The sequence below is a fragment of the Emydura macquarii genome, unplaced genomic scaffold, assembly GCF_026122565.2.
Source record: "Emydura macquarii macquarii isolate MOO-44397 ecotype Brisbane River unplaced genomic scaffold, CSIRO-AGI_Emac_v2 contig_2452, whole genome shotgun sequence".
In the NCBI taxonomy this organism is placed as follows: domain Eukaryota; kingdom Metazoa; phylum Chordata; order Testudines; family Chelidae; genus Emydura; species Emydura macquarii.
The window spans coordinates 3,227,100-3,251,472 of record NW_027132589.1 but is presented as its reverse complement, the minus strand read 5'-3'; the positions used below and the strand labels follow the sequence as shown (position 1 = coordinate 3,251,472).

At 42.1% G+C, this 24,373-nt stretch overlaps 2 protein-coding genes across 4 annotated transcripts in view; one reads left to right on the top strand and one right to left on the bottom strand.

Annotated features, from left to right (window-relative positions):
- FARS2 (phenylalanyl-tRNA synthetase 2, mitochondrial) overlaps nucleotides 1-12,380 on the bottom strand; it is a 334,052-nt gene extending 321,672 nt beyond the window's left edge. The window contains 3 exon segments of the mRNA XM_067562627.1: nucleotides 12,108-12,196; nucleotides 12,199-12,281; nucleotides 12,284-12,380. Coding sequence (XP_067418728.1) covers nucleotides 12,108-12,196; nucleotides 12,199-12,281; nucleotides 12,284-12,380 — 269 coding nt within the window.
- The window catches only part of LYRM4 (LYR motif containing 4), a 148,922-nt gene continuing 136,499 nt past the window's right edge, over nucleotides 11,951-24,373 (top strand). For 2 of the 3 annotated variants that reach the window (XR_010922472.1, XR_010922473.1), the window contains exon 1: nucleotides 12,239-12,464. Coding sequence is in view for 1 of the 3 variants with exons in the window: in XM_067562626.1 (XP_067418727.1) it covers nucleotides 12,379-12,464 (86 nt within the window). In the remaining 2 variants the exon portion in view is untranslated. Of the gene's footprint in view, nucleotides 12,465-24,373 lie in introns of all 3 variants that reach the window. The other variant, XM_067562626.1, reaches the window with a different exon arrangement.

The window sequence follows — 24,373 nt, the reverse complement described above, 5'->3', positions numbered from 1 at the left end:
AGTGGTGCCCATAATTTGTACTAAACAAATATATAGTCATAGTTTTAAAATTAAATTTACTTTGACTTTTTTTTTTAAACACAACACAAGAAGGCTTTAGTGTTTTAGCATAATTCCCCATTTTTGATAGTGTGCCTCTTTTCTGTTGACTCAGTGAATTACAAACTAATGCAATAATAGGTATGTCTTTTCCCATCAACATGCTAGTAATTCAGGCATTTGTCTCCCATTCCTTCTAATGGCACGTACAAGCATAACAACCTGTTCATTCCACAAGGAGAAAAATCAAACCCAATGACTTACACTAATAGTGTATATACACAATATGCTGAAGCAAACTGGATCTGTTTAAAGAATCTTTATTGTAATTCATATTCCATCCCAAACTGCTAACCAGGCAGAGAAAATACCTTTACAAGGGAAAACGTATTAATCCAAAGTGCATTCATTAGTCAGTGGCATATTGTAAGACTAAGGCAGATTTTCCAACAGAGTTCATTCCTCTCCCTTCCACTAGTATCAGAAGTTGGAGGCATATAAAGATTCACAAGCAGTAAAATGGTTCTGTCAACAAGGCTCAAACAATCACAGTGTCTATTTCAATAAAGTCAGTCTCATGGCAATATAAAACTTCACAAGGCAAAATAAAAACAAAATGAGATTCCACTGCTAGAAGTTTCCAGTTTGGTTCCTTTTATTTCAGTCTTTTTGTAAACTTATTTATCATCTTTCTTAACTACTCAGTTCATATTTCATTGGCCCTGATCCTGCAATTTACAACAGATGTATGGGTGGTTATACCTTCCCAGAACCCAATTGACTTTAATAAGACTCTGAGCCAGTTCAGCAGTCTTCCTGTATGTTGTAAATTGCAGGATCAAGGCTTTAATATGCACTTTTAAAAAATACAAATACTTCAAAAAACATATCTGCATGCATTGTGTAAGCAATTTTCAATGAGCAAAAACAATTTCCTTTAAAATATTCCCCAGTTTTAAACTCTTATGGGGAAAAAATGGTTCCTAAAGATAGAGTAGCCATGTTATAAATATTTTGTATGTATTATTGAAATATTTGTCATGTTTTCATTAAAGAAACAACAGAGCTACACTTACAGCCTATCTAGGGAAAATAAAAACTCTAATAAGAAATATTATTTTCTTCAAACCAGAGAGTTCACAAGTGGAAGCCCATAATATGGTGCTAGAAATTATGCTACTAATAGAAAGTTCATCAGGCTTTTTATAAAATTATTCAAAGTAAAGTTCAGTCTAGACTTTACACTATTAAACACAGGCCAAGATATAATATGAGTTGATCTTATCTGTGCCAATGGAACCAAGTTTTGTTCTATTCACATTGAGCAACTGCTCAATTGCTTCTGTAACAGATCAAGGCTACAGCATATTTTGGTCTCATTCATGCATACAAGCTCAAACTGCTCTACATGTTATATACATGCAAGCTCAAACTGTTATAACATGGGCATGGCAATACTGAGTTTAAACGTTTGAACACTATCAAACTTCCGATGTTAGAAGGGCCTTAATATCTCTTTAGTTTTGTCAAAGCAGGGCCAACCCAATGATATCTGAGATCCCAACCAAAGCGGAGAAAGATGATTAGAAATAGGGCCATAAGCTGATTGTCTTTCTGGTCCTGCTGTCTGAAAAGGGTGTAGAAAAGTCTGAAGTAACTGCAAAATACAAATAATAGTAGTAGCAGTTTTCTCTACTTTTGTACCTGCTGCTGGAAAAGATGGTGCAACTCATGGGTGAGATGTAAGGCTCCTAAAATAGTGAGCTTCCAAACAGCTGCTTGCCTTATTTGTCCTTAATGCTAGTCCTGCATCAAACCCTACACGGTTGCTAACACCGATGTGCTTCCTCCAGGCACAGCACAGAGAAAGAAACACCCTAAAAGAACTCTTGCTTGAAAGGCTTCCAGGAAACAAAATACTTCAATCATCTCAGAGAACTATGTGGCCCCAGATACCAGAAAATAATATTTACTCCCAATGCCAGCATTAGTGAAAAATATGAGAGGACTCAACATACTTATCTTTACAAAAAAGCTACTGTACTTGGAGACATTTTCTAATTCCACCCTTCACAAACCAAAAACAAAAGACCGCATTTCCAGCCAAGATAAACGTCCCTGGCTGGCTGACAAAAGATACAGTAGGCCAAGAAAAGCAAGAAAATAACATCAAAGAATCAACTCTATTATTAATGAAGTGCTCTTAGTGTCATTATGCCTCAGACTCTATAGAACACAAGTATATTCAATAAACTTTGCATTTCTTTATGTACAGTGACAATCTGAGTTAAAAAGGGTAAGATTTGCCTCTTGCTTTTTCTTTATAACCACTTGGGGAACTGCAGTCTGTGACATGTTTAAAAATCAACTTACACACACAGCCTGCAGGCTCAATCACCAGGGGTTTTGAAATGAGCAGTGAGAAGAATAAGGAAACCTGGGTCAAATGAACAAAGGAAACAATAAGGAAAAAAAGTAAATCACTTTAATAAGGAGAAGTCAGACCCTGTAAGACTTTAAATAGTATTCATTTAAAATCAATAAAAGATACTACACAAGGAGTCTGGGAAAAGAAATCAGAATAAGTACATTTTCCCACCCTTAGTGCAAGTCTTAGTTCAACCAATGGATTTTCCATTACTTATAGCTTGGATATTACAGTAACTGACTAAAAAAAGAAAATACATGAATAAAATGTCTATACTACAGTGAGAGAGAGAGATTAGATTTCATCAGCCTTCCTGAAAAAAAGGACTAGGTAGAGAAGTGAGAGCATAAACTATACTGTAAACATGAACAGCAAAAACCATATACAAATTCCCACCCAATCTTTCTTCACCAAGCAGCAACCCTCTCCCTGTTCATAACGCACTTCCTCCATGAAATCAAACTTAGGATACCAATGTAAAAAGCAGTTAGTTTTGCATATTTAATATAACCTCTGTATATATTAGATATGTGACATTTCCTGGTCCTCTCCTATTTTGAGATCTATAGTACTGTATCTGTCCAGTGTAGCTCATGAACTCCATAAGGAAGGGACTATGTCTTCTACTATGTTCTTAATGGCCCAGTGCCCACTGACAGTCGTTAATAAATTGAAATTAAAATTAAAATGAAAGAATGCCATCATTTCTAGAACGATATGCTTTACAATGAAAGCAAAAGAAAAAGCAATAAGCTAAACTATATGGGGCTCAGAAACTTTAGAAATGGAAGCACTATAAATACCCTTCCAAACCCAACAATTTTTTAAAAAAGAGATCAAAATGAAATACATAATTTTTATTTTGAACATGCACTAACATTTCAGAAAAAAATCTTGGATCTCTGCATCTAAATTTGTTTATCCTAAAAAAAACAGACCCATCTGCAAAAGAGATAAAAGGAAAATAAGCGTGCAGGTCACTTGCATAAAAATTGTAGGTAAGAAAAATTCTAAGATGCAAGAGGAAACAAAGCAAGTATAAAACCAAATCACTGATGTCAGGATAGATCTTGGAAGCATACTTGGAAAAAAACCCCGACACCCCAGTTTCTGGAGTAGGTAAATCTCAATTCTCACCAATGTTCCCTAGAGAATCCTACATTAAATTCTAACTGCTGTACAGTCATAGTTTGTCAGTCAATCACTTAGAACCAGATTCTGCTATCCTTTCTCATGTTGAGGAGTCACTTATTCCTCAAGTAGTTTCTTTGATTTTAATGGGACTATTTGATGAGAAAGATACAAATCAATGTTAGTAAGAGTGGCAGAAGTGTCCCTTACCAGTTTCTTGGTACCTTCACTATCCTGTATCTCCTTTCTTCCTTTGATAAAGTATTAGGGATGAAGAAACCATTAAGTCTATATGAAGGCCAAAGGTAGGAATCTGGCAGGATCTTTGGTGTCTGCTAATCCTCCAAGTATGAAGACAGACTTTTGTTTTCTATTTTAAAAGAAGTAGCAGAAAAAGAATGTTCCTGAAGGCAATTATCCTAAATGGCTGATAGCCGAAGGAAGAGGAGTAGTAGAAAGCTTAATTTCTGTGTGAAGTACTTACTTGAATCTAGCAGTGCTTCTTCTCAGTTCTAATTTCTTTTCTTTGTCTGTAAGTTTTGGTCAACGTACTGTTCTAGTCTTGCCTTTCCTTCAGAAGACTTGAGAGACAGGTACAGGAGACAAGTCTCTTCTGCAGATAAAAGCCTAGGGTGAAGAGAAGAAAATAAAAGAAAAAGTCAGTCCTTTGTAGAGGTGATAGTGAACATACAAAATTACCCACACCTGTCTATCCTCATGCTTCTGAGGGACTTCCCAGGCTCTCAGGAATTTCTACTAAACTGCAGGTCTTCCACTAGTGTCATGACTGTGGATGCTGCAGGTCCCATGGTCACAGGCACTGCAGTCATGAAAGGTGGAGTTGAATAGAACAGTGAAAGAATACCAATTCCAGAAAGGTGCAAATAAGTTCTTGCTCGAAGCCTATCAGATCACAGAAAAGCATCACACTTTTTGATTTTCTCATTGTAGACAGGCATAGTACTGTTCGGTGTGCCTAGAGAATCACAGAATCAACTAGCAAATGAAAATATGGTCCCTGAAATTCATCAGCCATGACTACACCTGTCAGAAGTGGATGCCAATAAGCAGGACAAAAGCCTGAAGAGAGGCATATCTCAGAATAATATCCATGGCAAAAGGGAAGCTCGGGAGGAGAACAAAATTTTTGTAGCAAGAGATTTTTTTTTTTTTAAATTGCAATCATGGCAGCTTTTTTTTAAAGATTTGTGATCATACTTGTGATTAACCCTTGGGTCAGATATTCTGAGTGAGCCAAGAAATAAAATGGTGGCTCTGAGCCACAGAAAAATCCAAATTCAGTCACTCTGAAATAAAGTATCATTCCTTGTTTTCCAGAACTGTAGTTTGCTTTCCATGCTACCATCTCAATGTCAGCTAAATAGGAAGAAAAACTAAAATAACTATAAATATGTTAGTTTGGCTGAATGACAACTATGGAGAAATATGATGATAGCGTAAATCACCAAGGAGGGAGAGAAATTGTTTATAGAGTGTCTCTGAAGGCTATAGCTAGGGATAGCGTGATGTAATTAGGAAAGGAGAAGGCTTAGACAAAATATTAGAAAACATTCCCTAAGAGTGAGATCTATTATACTGGGGAATATTCTCCTCAAGAGAAGGGAAGATTATTTATGACTGGACAAAACATTAAAAAGTATAACAAAGAAAACAGTTCTGAATTGATGTGGTGATGGACTAGAACACCTAACTAGTCTAGTCCATCTCTGATTTCTAGAATTAAATTGGTCAATAAGATTTCATTATGCCAAATAATCATGCAGGGAAAATACCCTCATTTCTTGTAGGGTTTCTGTCCCCTAAAAATATCTAAAATAATACCAGTATTAAGGTTAGTGGTATCTTTCAGGTTTGGTATAACTACTACAAAGTGAACATTCTTAAGGACTACAAATATGCAAATTTATATCTTCTGATCTCCTGAGTTCCAATCTAATTCTTTAACCACAAAACCATCTATAGCGCTTTTCATTCAAGATTACAAAGCACTTAAGAGACATCAAGACTCAGCAAATCTACTGCAGAAATGCCTGTGCCAAGGGAAAACCTATATTGGTACAAGGTTTTAAGGGCCCAATCTTCAGCACAGATTCACTTAAAAGAGACCGAAGTGGTGGCTTCACAATAGTGGCACAGGGCAGGGCCATGGAAGATAGGAGTTCAGGCCCCTGCTCACACCTTCCAATAAACAAATGCCAACATTTTGAAAGGGATATAAATCCTCATGTTTCAAGATGTAATCCAATCTTTGAAAATGGGTTTTAGGGAGGAGGTTTTGAAATAGTTGGTTTTATAGGAAGAGATTCTCCCACATCTGACCACTTTGGGGTTTCTCGCATCTTCCTCTGAAGCTGACCACAGTTGGAGCCAGTAAACCGAACAGGATGGACCATGAGTCTGACCCAGCATGTTACAGAACAATTAAGAAATAAAAAGAGGGACTCAACAGTTGAAAACGTAAATGTCTTGATAGACATCTTATTCTTTAGATCCAGCATCTGACTAATTTTTTATTTGTTTTTAATTTGTCTGCTTTGAACATCTCTCAAAGTTTGACATTATATACCAAAACAGCATATAAACTAAAACTTTTGAATTTAATCACTTAATAGACTATCTAGCCATTTAACAGATCTTCCCCTAAATGATCCAGGGTATCTCTCTTGATGACATAGCCCAAGGTTGTTTTCCTCTCCACCCGTCCGTCCCCCCCTTTTTTTTTTGGTAAAAGTTATTTTTGTATTTCCAAAATATTGTAATTTAATCAATACCTTTTCTTGTAATTGATGATGTAATGGAGGAAAAAAACCAGAGAAGACAAGCAGGAAGAAGTGTATTGATGCATGATCTGCAATAGGATTCATACAGAAATAGAACTTCTCCTGTGGGATTAGAGATATGGAAGAGTTTTCTCTGGTTATTTCTTCCAATGTAAAAGGTTTTGGGTGTGATTTCCTGAAGTGTCTATGTGACTTAGGATCAAAACTACTATTGAAACTCACAGGGACTTGTGCTCTTAAGTCACCTAGGTTCTTCTGAAAGTCATCCCCCCCCCCCCCACCCCCCTTCAGTTCAGTTTCTGTTGGGCACAGTACTGTACCACAGTGATATAAAGAAATTACTAACTTTAGAAACAGAGTTATTCAAAGCATGTGTTTGTTATGAGGAAATAACAAACCAGTTGTTGTGTCAGTGTGGGCAACAGAAAAGCTCTTTTTTAATTATAATCAACTATGATAATATTGGCTGAGAGCCAAATTCTGCTCTGATTTGCATTCCTAATTTTCAATGGGTTGTATAGAATCCAAAGAAGGGCAGAAAATGATTTTGAGTGGCAGTGTTTATCAAGGAGCAAGAGTGATGAATATTAAGGAGAATCAGAGCAGCAGCAGGAGGGAAAAGAGGTTATCAAGTTTTTAGAAGTTGAAAAACATTATCTTCTTTTAATTACTATCATGACAATCAATTATCATTTCAACCTCAAAAGAAAAATAATCAACATGAATAACAATATAACAGGAAAGCACATGCTCTCTCAAAGTGTTGAGTGCCATGTCATAAAGCTGAAATGATATACCGCAAAGAATAATTTAGGCAGCATATGACAAAGCTACAAATATGCCCTGGAGAATGTAACAGCTGCTTCATTTCACAGAGTTCTATAGTCTCTGCAGGTATTTTGTTCAATTCATTTTTCTGCTACTACAGATTTAGAATATTATTAAGTATGCCAGATGCTTATGTTATTACATCATTCTCAAATTGCTCATTTATCTTAAGATATAAGGCAATGAGGAGGCCAGCCAGGTTTTCTTCTCCCAAACCTGAACACCAGCAGCAAGACCTCTGTCTAAATAATATATAACAATAAAACACTATCAAGGTATCAACCAACGAAGTTCTGTAAACCTAGAAATCTGCCTTGGTTTGTTCATGCTAAGATTTAATGCACATAATTAAATTCTCTTCATATTTGCACATAAACATAAGAGGACCAATCCTGGTCCCATTTAAGTCAGTGATCTGAGAGCAATATGAGAGCAATAGAACTTCTAGTTCTAATGACGAGAAGGAAACTCTACATTTAGATGGAGACATCCATGCACTAGCCTGTAAACTAAACTAGATTTTGCTGGCTAAATGAAGGCCACAGATTTTATTAGGATCCCCTAAACATATGAATGAAGAAACAAAAAGTGTGATTCTCTCTGAGGATTTTACGAAGGATGTTATAAAAAGATCTGCAAATAAAAACGGAAAATTCCACTTTAATATGTGCTAAGCGTCCCTGTTGCCCAGACCAAGAGAAGTATATGGCACAAAGTCAATAAAAAACATTTATTTTGTCTATTCATGTTCCTTAATCCACACAGCCAGCCCACAATGCATCATTCTGTAACCTACAACTACCAAGAAAGCACCAAGGAGTATGGTGCTGGCCAGGAAAGTTCAGTTAATTACATTTCTGTAGAACAATTTAAAGTTTCTTAGAACAATTTTAATTTTGTTTTTAACCAAGAAGAATGTTTGAGAACATGTTATATGTAATTAAACAAAAATTAAATTTACTTTAAATTGCTTGCTTTTCTCAAGTCTCAAAGGAAAGTCAAAAGAAAACCACTTGTGCATGTATATTATATAAGCGCACACACAGAGGTTATTCTGCAATCAATAGTATTGTATGGTCAATACAGTATTTATCTGTATTATTTACACACAAAGCAATATTTTATAAACACACTGTAAACTGGATCAGAATGTAGCTGCTGTAATTAAAAAAATTCAAGCACACGTGCAGGTTAAATATTAGTTTAATCAGTGAAAATGGTGCACCACAAACACCTTTTCTGAAGACAAACTCACTCTTTATTTAAATAGTGTACAATAGATAGACTGCAATGTTAGAAACACTGCCACACCAAATAATACATATTGGTGATATATTTAAAAAAATCAATCATAGATTTGGTGAGATATGAACTACGCAGTCAACCTTATGCTAGTAGTGACAAAACTACCAGCAGAGCTGGAAGTTGGAGCCATTCTGTTTGCAGGTACAGAGGAATCTGGATGCTTACAGTGTAGATGGGAGAAAAGTGGAGGCTGATGGTGCGGCTGTGGTGAAGGACTGATAACCCATAGAGCGGAGGAGAGTAAATCTAGTATTTATTAAATAAACAAGGAGAATCTAGTAACTGAATTTTAGCCTTATAATTCACAGTTAACTGTTTATTCCATGAACCATACACTGTACGGGAGCTGTGTGTGCGCAGACTCCAGATAATATGTAGCCTTTGTCAGAGCCAGTTCCAACAAATCTGGGGCCTCTTGCAAAATCTTGGGCCTACAACTGCAAGACCCAAAATTAAATGCATAATCTTTCTCCATTTATCAAACTCCTATGCCATTTAAACTCAGTCTCAGAAGAGGGAGGTATGTCCTTGTGGAAAGAATAAGGAAAATGGTAGATGGAAATTTCCTGTTAACAGAAAGGGACAGTGGGAAACCTTTGCTACACTTCTCAGGGACATGGATTTCCAGGAGTCCTTGTGCTATCACCACCTTAGAGCTCTCTAACAGCATAAGGCAAATCATACTCAACGCCACATGACACTGGATCGCAAGCAGGAATCATCACATTATAACTTCATAGATTCATTGAGGTTAAGGCCAGGAGGGACCATCAAATCATCTAGTCTGACTTCCTGCATATCACAGGCCATTACATTTCACCCAACTATCTCTATATTAAGCCCAAAGAATGCATAGATTTCAAGGCTAGAAGGGACCATTGTAATCATCTCATCGGACTTCCTGTACCACACAGGCCACAGAACTTCCCCAAAATAATTCCTAGAGCATACCTTTTAGAAAAACATCCAAACATGGTTTAAAAATTGTCAGTGATGGAGAACCTACCATGACCCGTGGTAAATTTTCCCAGTGGTTAATTACTCTTAGTCAAAAATGTACACCTTACTTCCAGTATGAACTTGTCTAGCTTCAACTTCCAGCCATTGGATCATGTTATATACCTTTCTCTGCTCGACTGAAGAGCCCATTATTAATTATTTGTTCCCTATGCAGATACTTATAGATTTTAATCAAATCGATATCCTTCTTGAATTATGGGCAGCTGAACTGAACACAGTATTCCAGCAGTGGTCACACCATGCCAGATACAAAGGTAAAATAACCTCTCCACTCCTACTCGAGATTCTCCTGTTTAGGCATCCCGGGATGCCTAACTTTAGTACACCAAAGCATTTCAGTCCTCAGGAAACTAACCTGGGTGCAACAGGCCAAGTAGAGACCTAGGTACCACCAGTGCCCAAAGGCCTCTGCAATGGCAGCGAATTGACAAGGCAAGATGTGACCAAATATGTCTATAGCCTGTGGCTTTCCCACAACATGGAGCTTTACTGTGACTATAGGTTTGGCAGCGTTGTCAGAATCAGCCATAGACCTTTATTATTGAGGATACTGAACTTTGGGAGCAGCTCAAAGAAACACAAGTAATATCGGACTGATATTAGTTATTGACTCCCCTTCATCATGCCCCTCTCCTACCATGTAACCTTTCAACTACCCAACCTCTCCCCCTGGCATTGCCTTCTCAACTTTCACTTCAATAATCCCTTCCTCTCCCCATCTACAACCACAAAAGCCCCTTACGGTTTGGTAATACAAAGAACTAACCTGACTGCTGGCTGCCAATCCTCTGACCATGTGGTTTGAATGTGATACCCCTTCCCCTGCCCTTTTTCTAGGTTTGTCTTTTAAGGACTCGCGTCTGCAACCATTTAAGAGCACAAGTAATTTTATGCATGACAGCAGCCCTATAAAATTCAACAGGGCTACTTACTTGCATAAAGTTATTCTGGTGTGCAGGTGTTTGCAGCATGGAGGCTTAGGACATGTGTTTAACTTTAACAATTCTAAAAATCTCATTGGGTTCAAGGTTCCAAATGCAAGAAGCTTGGTGTTTTGGTTTAGAAGTGCCCTTAATATACATGACAGAGAAGTCTATCACAAGCCATTTAAAAGTTCTGATTCTGCAGTTTGAACCATAAAGGCACACCTGTTGAGATCAATGGAGCTCCAAGTGAGCACAGGGGTCCACCTGCATAGTTTCTCAATGCAGAATTGGGATCTAAATGAGAGAACTTTCAAATAATTATGAGTAATGATTCAATCCTACAAACATTTACACATATGCATAAATGTTTGCAGAACTGCCCCAATCCTGCAATCAGATTTGCACAGCTAGACCCATGCCGAAACAAACTTAAACCAGGTTTAATTTTTGAGGAAAATTTCCTCAGTACCGACAAGGCCTGTGGGCTTGATTGTGGCCTCACACTAGTGTAAATCGGGACTAATATCACTGGAGTTACAGCAGAGTAAATCTGATGCCTATGAGTAAATTAGGAGGAGCACAAAATGGAGCACCTTAGGAGCTCCAAAAATGTGCTAGGGGAAAGTCTCTTTTCAATGTTTTGTTTGTTTGCAGGCTTAATAATGTGCATGGGGCAGAATGTTCTGGTTTCTAAGGCCTTGGCAAATACTATGTAACACTTCCTTATGAGAAACAGGAAGTGAATATGTAATTAAAGATTGTAGAGCTGGTTGAAAAATGGAAAAGATTTTGTGGAAAACTTTGAAAGTTTCCTTTTTGCAGGGACCATTTTTCCATGAAACATTGAGCGCTTTTTTTTTTAAATCCGTATTTTTTACCAAAATCTTGTTCAAAATAGTTATTGAACTTTTGGTAATGAAAATGTCAGGCAGCACCTTGCAACACAATTTTGATGCGAGTTTTGATTTATAATAATTGATAAAAACATCACGTTGCCTGGGAAAAAAAATAACAAACAGGTCAAAGAGGTGGCCAGTTTTCCTGAGCAAGTCCACTGGGGGAAATATGCCCACTTCTCACCAGAACACTTTTCATGCTAACCATTTCAACCGCCTTAAGCCCTCTGGGGGCAGAGTTAAGGGTCTTTGTTCTGAGCAACTCACTTGCAACCTGTGGCTAATACTCTCAGTCCTTAAAGAAATCAAACAGGATATTATATATGGGAATATTAATAAGGGGAGGGAGTGGGCTGCCAAGCTGGGCTTAGACTAGGGTGACCAGATGTCCTGATTGTACAGGGACAGTCCTAATACTCAGGGCTTTGTTTTATATAGGTTCCTATTACTCCCCGCCCCATCCAGGTTTCTCACACTTGGTAGCTGGTCACCCTTGGACTGCCCTGAGGCTGGAGCTGTGAACGCCCATCCCCGTGTCCGGGAGGCTGCCGGGCGCCCAGGGGGAGGGGGACACTGGCTGGCGGCCGCTGCGGCGGCTGCACAGAGGAACCAGGCGGCGGCAGAGACCGCGGGCGGCACCTGTGGCCCCGGCACGGGCTACCCTCCTTTCCCCGGGGTGCAGCGGGCTCCCTGCGCCCGCGGGGACCCTCCCACCCAGCCGCCACTCACCGACCGTCCTCCCCGGCTCTCGTCGCGCCCGGCCCGCCGCTGTAGCTGCCCGAGCCCCGCCTGACGGGCCGCGAGCGGAGGCCGCCGGCCGGGGGACCGAGGCGCAGGCTGCGGAGCGGCAGAGCCACAGGCGGGCAAGGAGCAGGCCCGGTCCCCGCCCCGCCACGGGCTCCCCGCGGCCCGCGTGTGGCGGCGGCGGGCGCGCGGGGCGCAGGCGCCGGCGCGGGAGGGAGGGCGCCGGGGCCTGCGCGGGAGGACCCGCCTGTGCCAGCAACATGGCAGCGTCCAGCCGGGCCCAGGTGCTGCAGCTCTACCGGGCCCTGCTGCGGGAGAGCCAGCGCTTCGCCGCCTACGGCTACAGGTGGGGCCCGGCCCGGGCTAGAGACGTGCCCGGCACCCTGCTGGGGAGAGGGACAGCCGGGGGGGGGGGTCCCCTAGACCCCTGCGTTCCATGGGGAGGGGGCGGATCGGGGTCCCTCCTCCCCGGCCCCTGCGTTTTGTGGGGGCGCTCACCCCAGGTTCAATCATTGTCCCCTTTCCCCCCAGGTTCCTGTGTTCTGTGGGGAGGGGGCACTGACCAGTTTTCACTCCCCCATGCGGTCTGTTGGGGAGAGGGGGAAGGGGGGGTGTTACAGACCAGGTTCCCTTCCTCGGGCCGCCTGCGTTCCTTGCTGGGGTGGGAGAGACAAACCAGTTTCCCCTGTGTTGGCCCACTTAATGTTACCGGGTTGTGGGGAGCAGAGCCGGGTTCCAAAGGCAATACCTCTTACTCCATTGGGAGCCCTGCACTGGGTGGGAAGAGAGGCCAGGTTCTCTCACACGTACCCAAGCCCCCTGTATTCCACAGAGTAAGGGCAAAGATTGACTTCCATCCTTTGAGGCACTTCCCCCCCCAGTTGTGGACATTTGGCTGTCTCCCCACATTCTATGGGGTTTATGGAAAGGCTGCACTCCAACTCCTCCTCTCCACCAAGAAGGCATGTGGTTAATAGGGAACAACTGGCTAGGTGTGAGCCCTGTGTGCCTTATAGTTATCCAGTCCATTTACTAAATGCATAGGGCTGCTCCCCTGCAGATAAGATTATAGAGCAGTTATGATATGAAGTTAATTGAAGTTGTTACTTTATTTTAGATAAGACTTTCAGTTCTGTTTCTTCTTCCTTTCATGTATCATCCTCATGTTAACCATTTTAAAGCATAAACATTATGATAAGATGTGCATTTATGTTGGATTCTTGCAAGCTTTCCGTAGAGATTGTTTTTCCCGTTCTCCAATTAAATGTCTTGATTTTGATGAGTCTGTCTCTAAATACTGTAACATGGGAAATATTCTCTAAAAATAATTTTTCCTGTATTTATGAATTTGAAAACACTAAAAACAGTGGCAGCTTCTAGCAAGAGGCAAGCAACACCACTTGCCTGCAGACCATGTGGGAGCAAGACAACAATTCTACCTGGTTTTTTTTATACCACACCGATGAATGGAGTATCTGAGTGCAAAATGAAAATGAATATATTGGTAGACTCTTCTGTTCTAAGATAAATAGTTCTACAGTATCTTCAGGGATGACATAATGTGGTGTTATAGTATCTTCACACAAATTTCATGGCTTCAAAAGGAATTTATTCTGAAGGACAAAGTGCTAAAAGTTAAACTCACCGTTTCATGGATTTAGTGGGAGATTTTTTTAAGAACATACACCGTTGCTTGAGTCTATGTGTAGAGTGTGAATTGCTTACTACTGTCTCTCTATTTTTAGTCTTACATTTTTTTTTCCAAACGTTTACATTTAGAGTTAGACATGGAGTTGAATATTTTTGTTCTGCTTTTGTCCTGCCTGTTTGTGAATGGCAATGTAAATTTTCTCATAAACATATTATCATATTCTGTATTTGGTCTCCCAATACCACAGTACCTTTTCCCAATCCAATAGTTGTTTTGCTGCCACATCTGTGAAGGGTAATATTAGTTTGAGTTACTGAGCTCACTACTGATAGGCTTGATCATCTCCAGAGTCTGGCAATAAAAACTATGGAGTGCTCTGAAGCCCAGATGTGTAGGCCATGTTTTAATAGCAGGAGAGAATTTAATAGACAGTAAGTAATTTCATGTCTTCTAGTCTGATCTATTACATATGCGTCAGGCTTAATGAACAAAGTGTGATTTAAGATGGTAGGAAAAGAATTGGAAGGTGATGTTGATGTATCTAACAGCAATACACTTGATAGGACACATCTGTGTATTTTTATTTGGTAAATAATTTCTCTTGTTGCATTGTTTTTTTCCTTGGGTTTTAAATAAAAATAAACAAACATCAATATTACAAAGGTCTGAGCAGACACTTGTAACAAGTGTAAAATACGGTGTTTGAATTTAACCAAATTTGAACTAAAACCAACGTCTGGAGAATCAGGGCATACCTGTAGAAGAATAGGAAAATGCTGGAGAACTAAAAATGTCTTAATTAACATAAAGATTTCCTGCTCTCCCCCTAAAAGTCTGGTCTTTGACTTTATTGGAGGTGCCAGATGGGTCCGGAACGCAGGATTGAGAGTTAAATTCCTGCATTCTGAGACCATCTGCAGGCATAAGACCAGAGTAAAGAGAGAGTAGACCAAAGAAGCTGCTTACAGATTTTGAGGACCTGCATCCAAAAGTTCAGAAGGATCGGGGGGGAATGAAAGAGGAACTTGTTCATAGTTTTTTACATTAAACTTGATGCGGGTGTCCATTTACTTTGTAAATGTTTACAGAAATTATAGCTGATACTATCATTTATTATTTGTATATATACTGGGCTTCCTACAGATTTACATATAATATGTAATAATAAATATACTGTAAATATAGATTTACATATAATACATCATAATAAATATACTGGGCATCCTACAGATTTACATATTTCAAAAATTAATCTTGCTGAAGGGCTTTCTTATGCATGCCAAAAATAAAACAAAAGATATAAGACCTTTCTTGCCCAGTGTAGATAGGATTAATGGGGGAAGGAAGTAGTTTTGCATGTGAAATGTGTGAGTAGATGAAGATTTACCATGACCCCCAAATTCTGAAAAACATAATAAACAGCCATCCATACGCACTTACTCAAGGAGGCTCTCAGATTCTGCCAGATAAAATATAGAATTGGGCAGTGTTAATAAATTGATCATACAGATTATAATATTTTTTAAAAATTCTTGTGTATTCTCAAATAAAAGAGTAAGATTATTAGGTTTCATACTATAGAGAAATGTTTTTATGAGAGAAAACTGTTGTTTTAGAACGCTGTTTGAATGTTGTTTAAATCAATCATTATTTCAGGTTGAATGTTCTAATAATGTTCTAATTATTCTGCTCCAAACAAATTGCCTGTTGTTTTGGTTCTTTTGTTTTTAGAAATATCGTTTAATTGTAACATTTTACATCCATTTTAATGTTTCCACCTCTCCATTCCTCCTCCTTTCTTTGCACTTCCTTCTCATCCTTCTGGTGTTTTGTGTTCTCTCTCTGCTCCTATCTGTAGCATCAGCGTCTGACATGTTTGAGCAATTTTTTTTCTTTCTCCCCTGCTGGCTAGATACAACTACTACAGGTAGACTTTGATTTTATTCTTTTTTGTAACAGTCTGATATAGACTAAAACTGCTTATGCAAAAACAGAATGGATCAAGAGATAGTTTTTGGCATTGTTTATGACCCTATGTGACTAATGGAGATAAATTAAATATCTAGAATCAGTCAGTTATATCTCTTCTTGATGAACACTTGATATATAATTCAAGATAAACTGAAGAACTGGGACAGAGGCCTGGTCTACACTAGAGAGTTTTATTGTCAAAAGTCAGCTTTTGTTGACAAAAGAGTGCTGGTGTGCACACGGCAGTCACCCCCCACCCCCAGCCGACAAAATTGCCCAGTTTTTTCAACAAAATAAAATCACCTGGATGAGAAGTTTAGGGCTTTTGTCGGTATAGGTAGGGCATTGCAGTGTCAGGGTAGACACGGGCGTCCTCTTACAGTGGTGATGAAATTGACAAGAAAGCCAGGGTGGCTGGTTCCCACTGGGGGTTGGGAGCAGGGCAAGAACCCTAGCTGCTGCAAGCCTTGAGCTCCTGGCTGCGAGTCCGGACCAGGAAAGCTGCAGGTGGCTGGAGCCTGGCTCCTGGCTGTGGGGCGGGACAGGATGGGGGCGGCTGGAGCCCAGCTGTGAGCCAGGATGTGTGCAGCTGGAGCCCAGCTCCTGGCTTCAGGCCCCAGCAGCTGGTTCCGGGTTCCAGCTGGAACTGGCAGTGAAGTCAATTTCATAGCTCAGTGGTGTAATTGACATGGCTGCACTGGTGAAGAAGCTCTTGTCCTGCTCTGAGCCAGGACCAGGAACCAGGTTCCCCGGCTTGCAGCAGGCTGGGCTCCTTGCCCCACTGAAAAGCCAGGGCTGCTGGTTCCCAGTTTCACTGGGAGCCGGAGCTAGAAGTTGGGGCATTTCTCCACCTGCTCCCAGCCCAGGCAATCGTGTCAATTACATAAGTCTTCTGGCGGACAGCAAGGAACGGTTTCCCCCACCTCCTGGCTGGGACCAGGGAAGTGAGAAGTCCCATGCGGCTACCTCGGGCTCCCAGCTGGGACCAGAGAGTGGGGGAGCAGCCCACAGGGAGCCTGGGAACCCAGTTCTCTCAGCTCCCCACGTTGCCTCTTAGGTCAGTGGAAGTGCTCCTGGTGAGGAAACTCTCTACCAACCCAAGAAGAGGAATGTGGACCTCAGCCTCTGAGGTAATTATAGCAGTGGCTGTAAGTCGACATAACATATGTCGCCTTTTTTTTTTTAGTGTAGACAGGCTTTACATTAAACAAGGGTGTGGGAGAGGAGAGACAGTGTCCTGCGGGAGGGTACAGGGGGGCCAGGCCTCTGGTCACCGGCCTGCAGGGGTGGCACCGGGCCGGCCCTTCACGATATGCAGGAGGCTCTGAGGGGTGCAGAGCCTCCTGCACCCCCTGCCCTCCGCTAGTCATGAAAGGCCAGCCCGGAGTGCACTTACCCGCAACTCTAGCCCCACAGCTTGGTGCCGGCTCAGATGGGGTAGCTTCACCCCTGGCCTGATGGCGGGGGACCGGGCAGGCCCTTCACGATGTGCGGGGGGGAGCACAGGAGCAGAAGCGAGAGCAGCTGCCCCTCAGCCTCATGTGCCCCCTGCCCTCCGCCTGTCGTGAAGGGCTGACCCGGCAGCCCCACCCCCCCCCACCACCCCAAGTCTGGACTGTGGGGGCTGGAGCGGTGGGTAAGTGTGAGGCACTAGGCCAGCCCTTCATGATGGGCGCAGGGCTCAGGAGGCTGAGGGGTGGCTCCTTCCACTCCTGCGCCCCAGCCTGCGCATTGTGAAAGGCACACTGGGTAAGTGCGGGGGGGTGAAGGGTTCAGCGGAGCCAAGCCTGCATTCGTGCCCCAACTCATGTCCCCTCTCCCCCCACAGGTACAGACACCCCCCAAGGCAGCTGGGAGGGCAGTGCTTGGACCCCTCCTGCCCTGCATGGGGGCAGGGAGGGGGTGGGGCGTGAGACCTTGCAGGGAGGATGCAAAGGTAGGCTTGGCCCCTGGGTGCTGGAGACCTTCCATATGCCACTGAGGAGAGAGAAAACCATTCACCCTCTGGTGAAAATTTTGGTTTCTCCATTCTGTGGATCACCCTTCTCAATCGGTTTACCAAAATTTGATCGGCTGATCTTTGACTTTTTTATTTTTAAAAAGGATGATTTTGTAACATCCAGAGTTTAAATTAAGACAGTGTTTATGTACTTCCTCTGACCTGGGTGTTCTCTAGGTTCTGATGCATGGAGGGTTTAGTGAAGTCAGGTTCCTCCAGGCTCTGCTCTTGGTTCTTCCACTGATTCCAGTTTGGGCAGATTACTTAATTTGTCTGTACCTCAGTCTACCCATTTCTAAAGGTGATACATTCACCTACTTCACAAGGCTGTTGTGAGACTTGTATTTGTAAAGTGGAATTTGTCATTGAGCTTTCTCCTGTGTAAATTTTGATTGGCTAGTGCCAGATATCCTGTGAATAAGGCTAATGTTCTTGAGTCGATCATTGAATGTTGCTTGTATCTAATGTGTCACCGGGACCTGTTTGGATGATGACATCAGTTCTATGTTGAAACAGCTGATACCAGCTCACTGTGTCAATTATCCATCAACTTGTGCTGAAAAAGGTGCTGGGAAATTAGTGATATTTTTATCCTGCTTTCAATCTAGTAGCCAACCATGGATGCTAATTTATTTAAACAACTGGCTATTCCTAGTGTCCCAAGGGCCTAATGCAAATTCTGGTAGTGCACAGAGTTGATCATGTGCCTGTTCTCATCTTTGGATCTGTGCTGAAAATCTTGGCTATTTGGGTCATTCTTAATAGTGGCCTGGTTATCAATTTGTGTGTATTCAGTGCACAAGCTGATGAATCCAATGAAAGAGTGAGCCAGTTTCTTTTCATACATCAGCAGAACTGTAAGCCATAATAAAGATGACAAGATCTTTATTACTGGTTATATAGATGTTTGCAGTGTTATTGTAGTTGTGTTGGTCTCAGGATATTAGACACACAGGGTGGGTGAAGTAATATCTTTTATTGGACTAACTTCTGTTGGTGAAAGAGACAAGCTTTTAAGCTACACAGAACTGAAGAAACTTGTCTCTTTCATCAACAGAAGGTGGGGTGGGGGAAGAAACATGTCACTTGGTACCCATGGCTGTCTAGTCCTGGACCAACCTCACTCCCCACATATTCTTTCAATTCTAATAATTACTTTCCTAGCAACTTGGCAAAGTTTCTGTCATAAAAGTTTAAATTAATCCCTGGATAAACTTCAAACTATTGACTGTGGATTCCAAAGAAAAAATGAGAGGCAACAAAAGACTTAAGAGAATCACCTAGGTAGTTGAAGCAGGAGATTGCAAGACCACAACAGAATCTAGGCCAAGACATCACCGCACTGAAAGAATTCCTTGCAGACCAACTGCATTCAATCTTGTGGCCTCTCTAAAGATGTATGTGATAAAATCCCAAAGGACTCACTTGGAAAATGAACTACAAAAGACTGCTATTGAAAGCAGGGAAATTACAGAAGAAACTGCCTCCTTAAAGCTTAGACTAGACAAACTGGAAGAAAAACAGGATGACTCGAGAAACAGATCTCAAAGAAACAACCTTTGCTTCTTGCATATGTATTGCTGAGGGTCTAAAGGGAAGGATATTATCTGTTTTCTTCATAAGCTGCTTCCTGACATACTTAAATTAGACCCCTAGCTTGCCCCATTAGATATTGAAAGGGCTTAGTGAACGTCTGGTACTAGAAAGCAGAAGTCTGGCAAGCCCAGACCCTATCGTCTTTTAGCTGCTGAAGTTTAATGATAAAGTAATGTTAATGAATGGTGCCAGAAAAGCTGAAACCCTGACATGCAGGGGCCACAACATTTCTTTTTCCTGACTTCTCAGCTGAACTTAACAAAAAGAGGGCTACATTCAGTGTCATAAAGCAAATCCTGAGGGGACCAAAGTCAGATACAACATCAAGTACCCATCCACCTTTACTATGTATTTAGCTGGTTCCACAAGCTTTTGCAAAACCCCCTCTGAAGTTTGGCAGACATTTCAAAGACAGACCAGATTTGAGCAAAAATAACAGAACGTTTTTTCATCATGAAAAGCACACACCAGCAAGTTTAAAAATCAGTATGTTTTCCTATGTATGCTTGTAGATATAGTAATGTTCGCTTAAATAATCTTCCAGCTTCTAGCAGATAAACACCCAGGGGTTCTCAACCTTTTTTTTTTGGGACCCCCTTTGAAAATATTTCAGGCTGTGACCACCATACCGCCGCGCCCGCTCCCCCCCGGGAAAAAAAAAGTGACAACCCCCCATGCCATGCCACGCCACCCTCCCTCATGTCATGCCACCCTTCTGCCCTGCTGCTGGGGGTGGCACTGCTTTCGGAGCACCTGGGCAGCAGCTGCTGTTCCCTGGCCACCCAGCTCTGAAGGGCTCTGGCTGTCAGCCATGCACAAGGCTGACAGCTGCAGCCCTGTCATGTGCGGATCTGACATCTCGCGACCTCTCTAATAACTTCATGACCCCTTGAGAGGTCCCAACCCCCAGTTTGAGAACCCCGTAGACTGAACTGTTCTGTTGATCTCTTTTGGAATTGAACAATACAATAATAACTCTACTGCAATGCATAAAGAAACAGTTTAACTCTAAACTGGGGTTTATAGCAACATTTACTGCACTAATAATCACAACTTGCATGGCTAGATAGAATCTCTTCACTGGTTCTTCCTGTGATGGATTGTCTTATGTTGACCACAGGGCCCTTGGAACAGTCAATGTTCCTGACTTGTAGACTATAACAGTGAACAGTAAATTTGCACTATTATTCAATTTGTGCAGGGCATTTGAAATACTATGAATATGAAGCTTTTATATTGAATTTTTCATATTAAGATTTTTTACTACTTTATATTTGATTTAACAAATTAATTATAAATTTACATATGATGAGTCTGTTTACAGTAGAACCTGAGAGTTATCGAACACCAGAATTATGAACTGACCGGTCAACCACACACCTCATTTGGAACCAGAAGTACACAATCAGGTGGCAGAGACAAAAACAAACAAACTGTACAGTACAGTACTCTGTTAAACATAAACTATTTTAAAAAAAGGGAAAGTTTAAAAAAAAAAAAAAGATTTGACAAGTTAAGGAAACTGTTTCTGGGCTTTTTTTCATTTAAATTAAGATGATTGAAAGCAGCATTTTTCTTCTGCATAATAAAGTTTCAGAGCTGTATTAAGCCAATGTTCAGGTGTAAACTTTCGAAAGAAGAACCAGAACGTTTTGTTCACAGTTATGAACATTTCAGAGTTATGAACAACCTCCGTTCCTGAGGTGTTTGTAACTGAGTTTCTACTGTGTACGTATATGCATATACATACATGTATGTAAAATCTTCTGTATGTTGTCTCAGTCCCAGGGCTGGCCATATGAAAAATGATGCCCTGGCAAATTTCTGTTGGATGTCCTTTCTTTGGCTTGGTCTATACTGGCAATGGAGGTCAACGTAACACCGCTTACATCGACCCCCTAAAGTATGCATCTCCACTGGCACGCATGTTCCACCAATCTAAATTGCAGTAAAAGTCAACCTAGTAAAACCACCTCCACAAGTGGCGTAGCGCTGAAGTCGAATTCCAGAGGTCGCATTTGCATCAGTGTAGGCAGAACACAACATAAATTGATGCTGTTAGCCTCTGGGAGGTATCCCATAATGCTCTGTTGTGACCGCTCTGGACATTCGCGCTCTGCTGTAATGTGGCCACATAAACAGGAAATAGCTCCTCCTTTCAAGCCCTGGGAAATTTTGAATTCCCATTTCCGGTTTGGACAGCATGGAGAGAGCTTTGTAGCTGAACCACTCATGGCAACTGCATGGCCCAAACGTGTTCCAGCGTGGAATCGACCAGAGTTCTTGGATCTTATCTGCCTGTGGGGCAAAGAGTCTGTTCTGGCTCAGCTCTGAACCAGCAAAAGAAATTTAGATATCTACGAGAAGATATCTTGCAGCATGTTGGAGAAGGGGTACAACAGGGATGTGCCGCAGTGCTGCGTTAAGATCAAAGAGCTGAGGCAAGCTTATTAGAAAACTAGGGAAGCTAACAGACATTCTGTCTCCTCACCCAAAACATGCCACTTTTTACAAGGAGCTGCATGCGACCCCACCACTGTGCAACCACGCAGCATTGATACCTCCAAAGAATCCCAGTCCAGAACAAATGAGGAGGACTCTGTGGATGAGGAGAGCAGGGTGCAGGAGAGCGGGTATCCATTCTCCCTGAGAGCCAGGACCTGCTCATTACCCCAGAGCAGCCCTGCCACACACAGGACAGTGGGACTGATCGAGATATCGGGGAAGGCACATCTTGTGTGTGGGGGGGGCCAAATCAAATTTTTGCGGTTATGTCGCCAATCCAGCTTCTTAAAAGGAGTTTGTTTTTGAGGGGATGGGCTTCCTGGATGTTGGTAAATTTCAGTGGAGGTTTACTCCTGGAACAGACTATGTATGTGCAGAGGTATGCTTCGAGAATCCTCTGTGGATATCTCAAGGAAATTTTCATGTAGGTAATCTGTAATCTTTTGCAGAAGGTTTCTGGGGAGGGCAGCCTTATTTCGTCCGCCACGGCAGTAGACTTTTTCCCCGCCACTCTGCTATTACATGAGCAGGCATCATCACAGAACACAGTATAGCAGCATAAGGGCCCAGCCTGTACCCCAATGCTTGCAGCAAATCTTCCTTTTCTTCCTGCATTATCCTCAGGAGACTGATATCACACATGATCACGTAGGGAAGATGGCGCAAGTTTAAAATACCCGACTAATACAGTCGTCCGTGTTATTCCTCTGCTGTGGCCAGTGTTCCTGGGCACCTCCCCAAGACAATCCCTAGTACTGGTATTGTTGCTATGGGTCAGGACTCTGGTTGCACTATGTTTTCTGCTGCTACACTTCACCCGCAGTGTCCTCTAATCTGTTTTGCCCACCTCCTCCTAAACCAGTCCTTGGGATGTTACAAGGGAGCCCAGTGATCCCCCTCCTTGCTCAAGTGTGGATTGTGGATTTTGGTGCTAATGAAACATCTCCATAATTGATGCAAAGGCCCCTTGTTTACCATGTCTGGAACGCCACTCTGACCCGTCCGCAACGTACAGATTGGAATGCGGGTCTGGCTTAGCCTTGTGAACATGAAGGGGAGTTCTTTTTACATTGGAACATTTCTTTTACTACTTTGGGTCAGCTAACAAAGGCAACTTCGTGCTTTACTTTTCTTAAGTCGACACTTTGGCCTTCAGCCTCTCTAGCAGAACTCCTGCTGAAAGACTTTCCCAGATTAGGAAGTAGGGGGAAAAAAAATGCAGGATGACATGTTCAGCAAACTAATCAACGCCTCCGCAGCTGCTGACACAGAGCTCAGAGCCTGGAGGATATCCTTGTCTGAAAAACTAGAAATGGACATGGAACACAGAAGATCAGCATAGGAGCAGGAGCGTGATATTTAACAGTAGATGTTGTGTATTATGAGGGATCAGTCCGACATGCTGAGCTGTCTGTTAGAGCTCCAGGAAAAGCAGCAGCAGGACAGACTCCCTCTGCAGCCCCTCCAAAATGCTCCACCGCCTACTACTTTATCAGCTCCCACCCCCAAGAGCTCTAGGAAGAGGCTGAGCAGGGTGCAGTATGTGCCACACTCCACACCGATGGAGGTGAGCAGAAAGACGTGATGGCTCCTTTAAGAATTGCATGTAACCACAGTTGCTGGCATAGTGACACTTTACAATGTTAACTTATCCTCCTTTCTGCCCATTGAAATGGGTCACAAATAAACCTTTGACGCTTTAAAAAACATCTGTCTTTATTCACTCATCGCTTGGGTGGGGAAAGAAGGGGAGGGGACCGCTGGTGCAAGGGTGGAGGATGGGAAAGAGAAAGGCACAGTAGAGAAATACATTACTGCGATTCATTGCAGAACCGGTTATTCAATGCTTCTCGTAGGCGAAGCACTCCGCGGTTGGCTCTGAGAGTAGCGCTCTAAATTTGCAGCCAGCCTATCAGCCTCCATGACCCAACCCTTTTCACTCTTTGTTTCACACAAATTATGGTGCACACAGCATGCAGATATAACTGATGAGGTGTTCTGTTCACTGATGTCAAGCCCAGTGAGTAGACATCTCTATCTGGCCTTTAAACGCCCAAATACACATTCCACCACCATTCTGCACTTGCTGAGCCTCTTATTGAAATGCTCCTTCTCACTGTCCAGGTGCCTGGTGTATGACTTTATTAGCCCAGGGAGCAATCGGGATAATGGTAAGCAGGATCCCGCAGGCTCACTATTGACATTTCAACATCCCCAATATTTATTTTTTGGTCAGGGAAGAAGGTGCCCGGCTGCATCTTATTGAACATTCCAGAGTTCCTAAAGATACACACTTCATGCACTTTTCCAGAGCACCCCACATTGATGTCAGTGAAACGTTCCTTGTGATCCACAAGGACCTGCAACACCATTGAGAAGTAGCCCTTCCAGTTCGTGTACTCTGTGGCAAGCAAGTATTCATGCACTTCAGGGCTGAGGACAGCTCCATGCAAAGTTCAAAGAAAGTGGTCTTCCACACACCAAAGTTCTGCAATCACTTCTCATCATCTCACACCTTCATAATGATGCAATC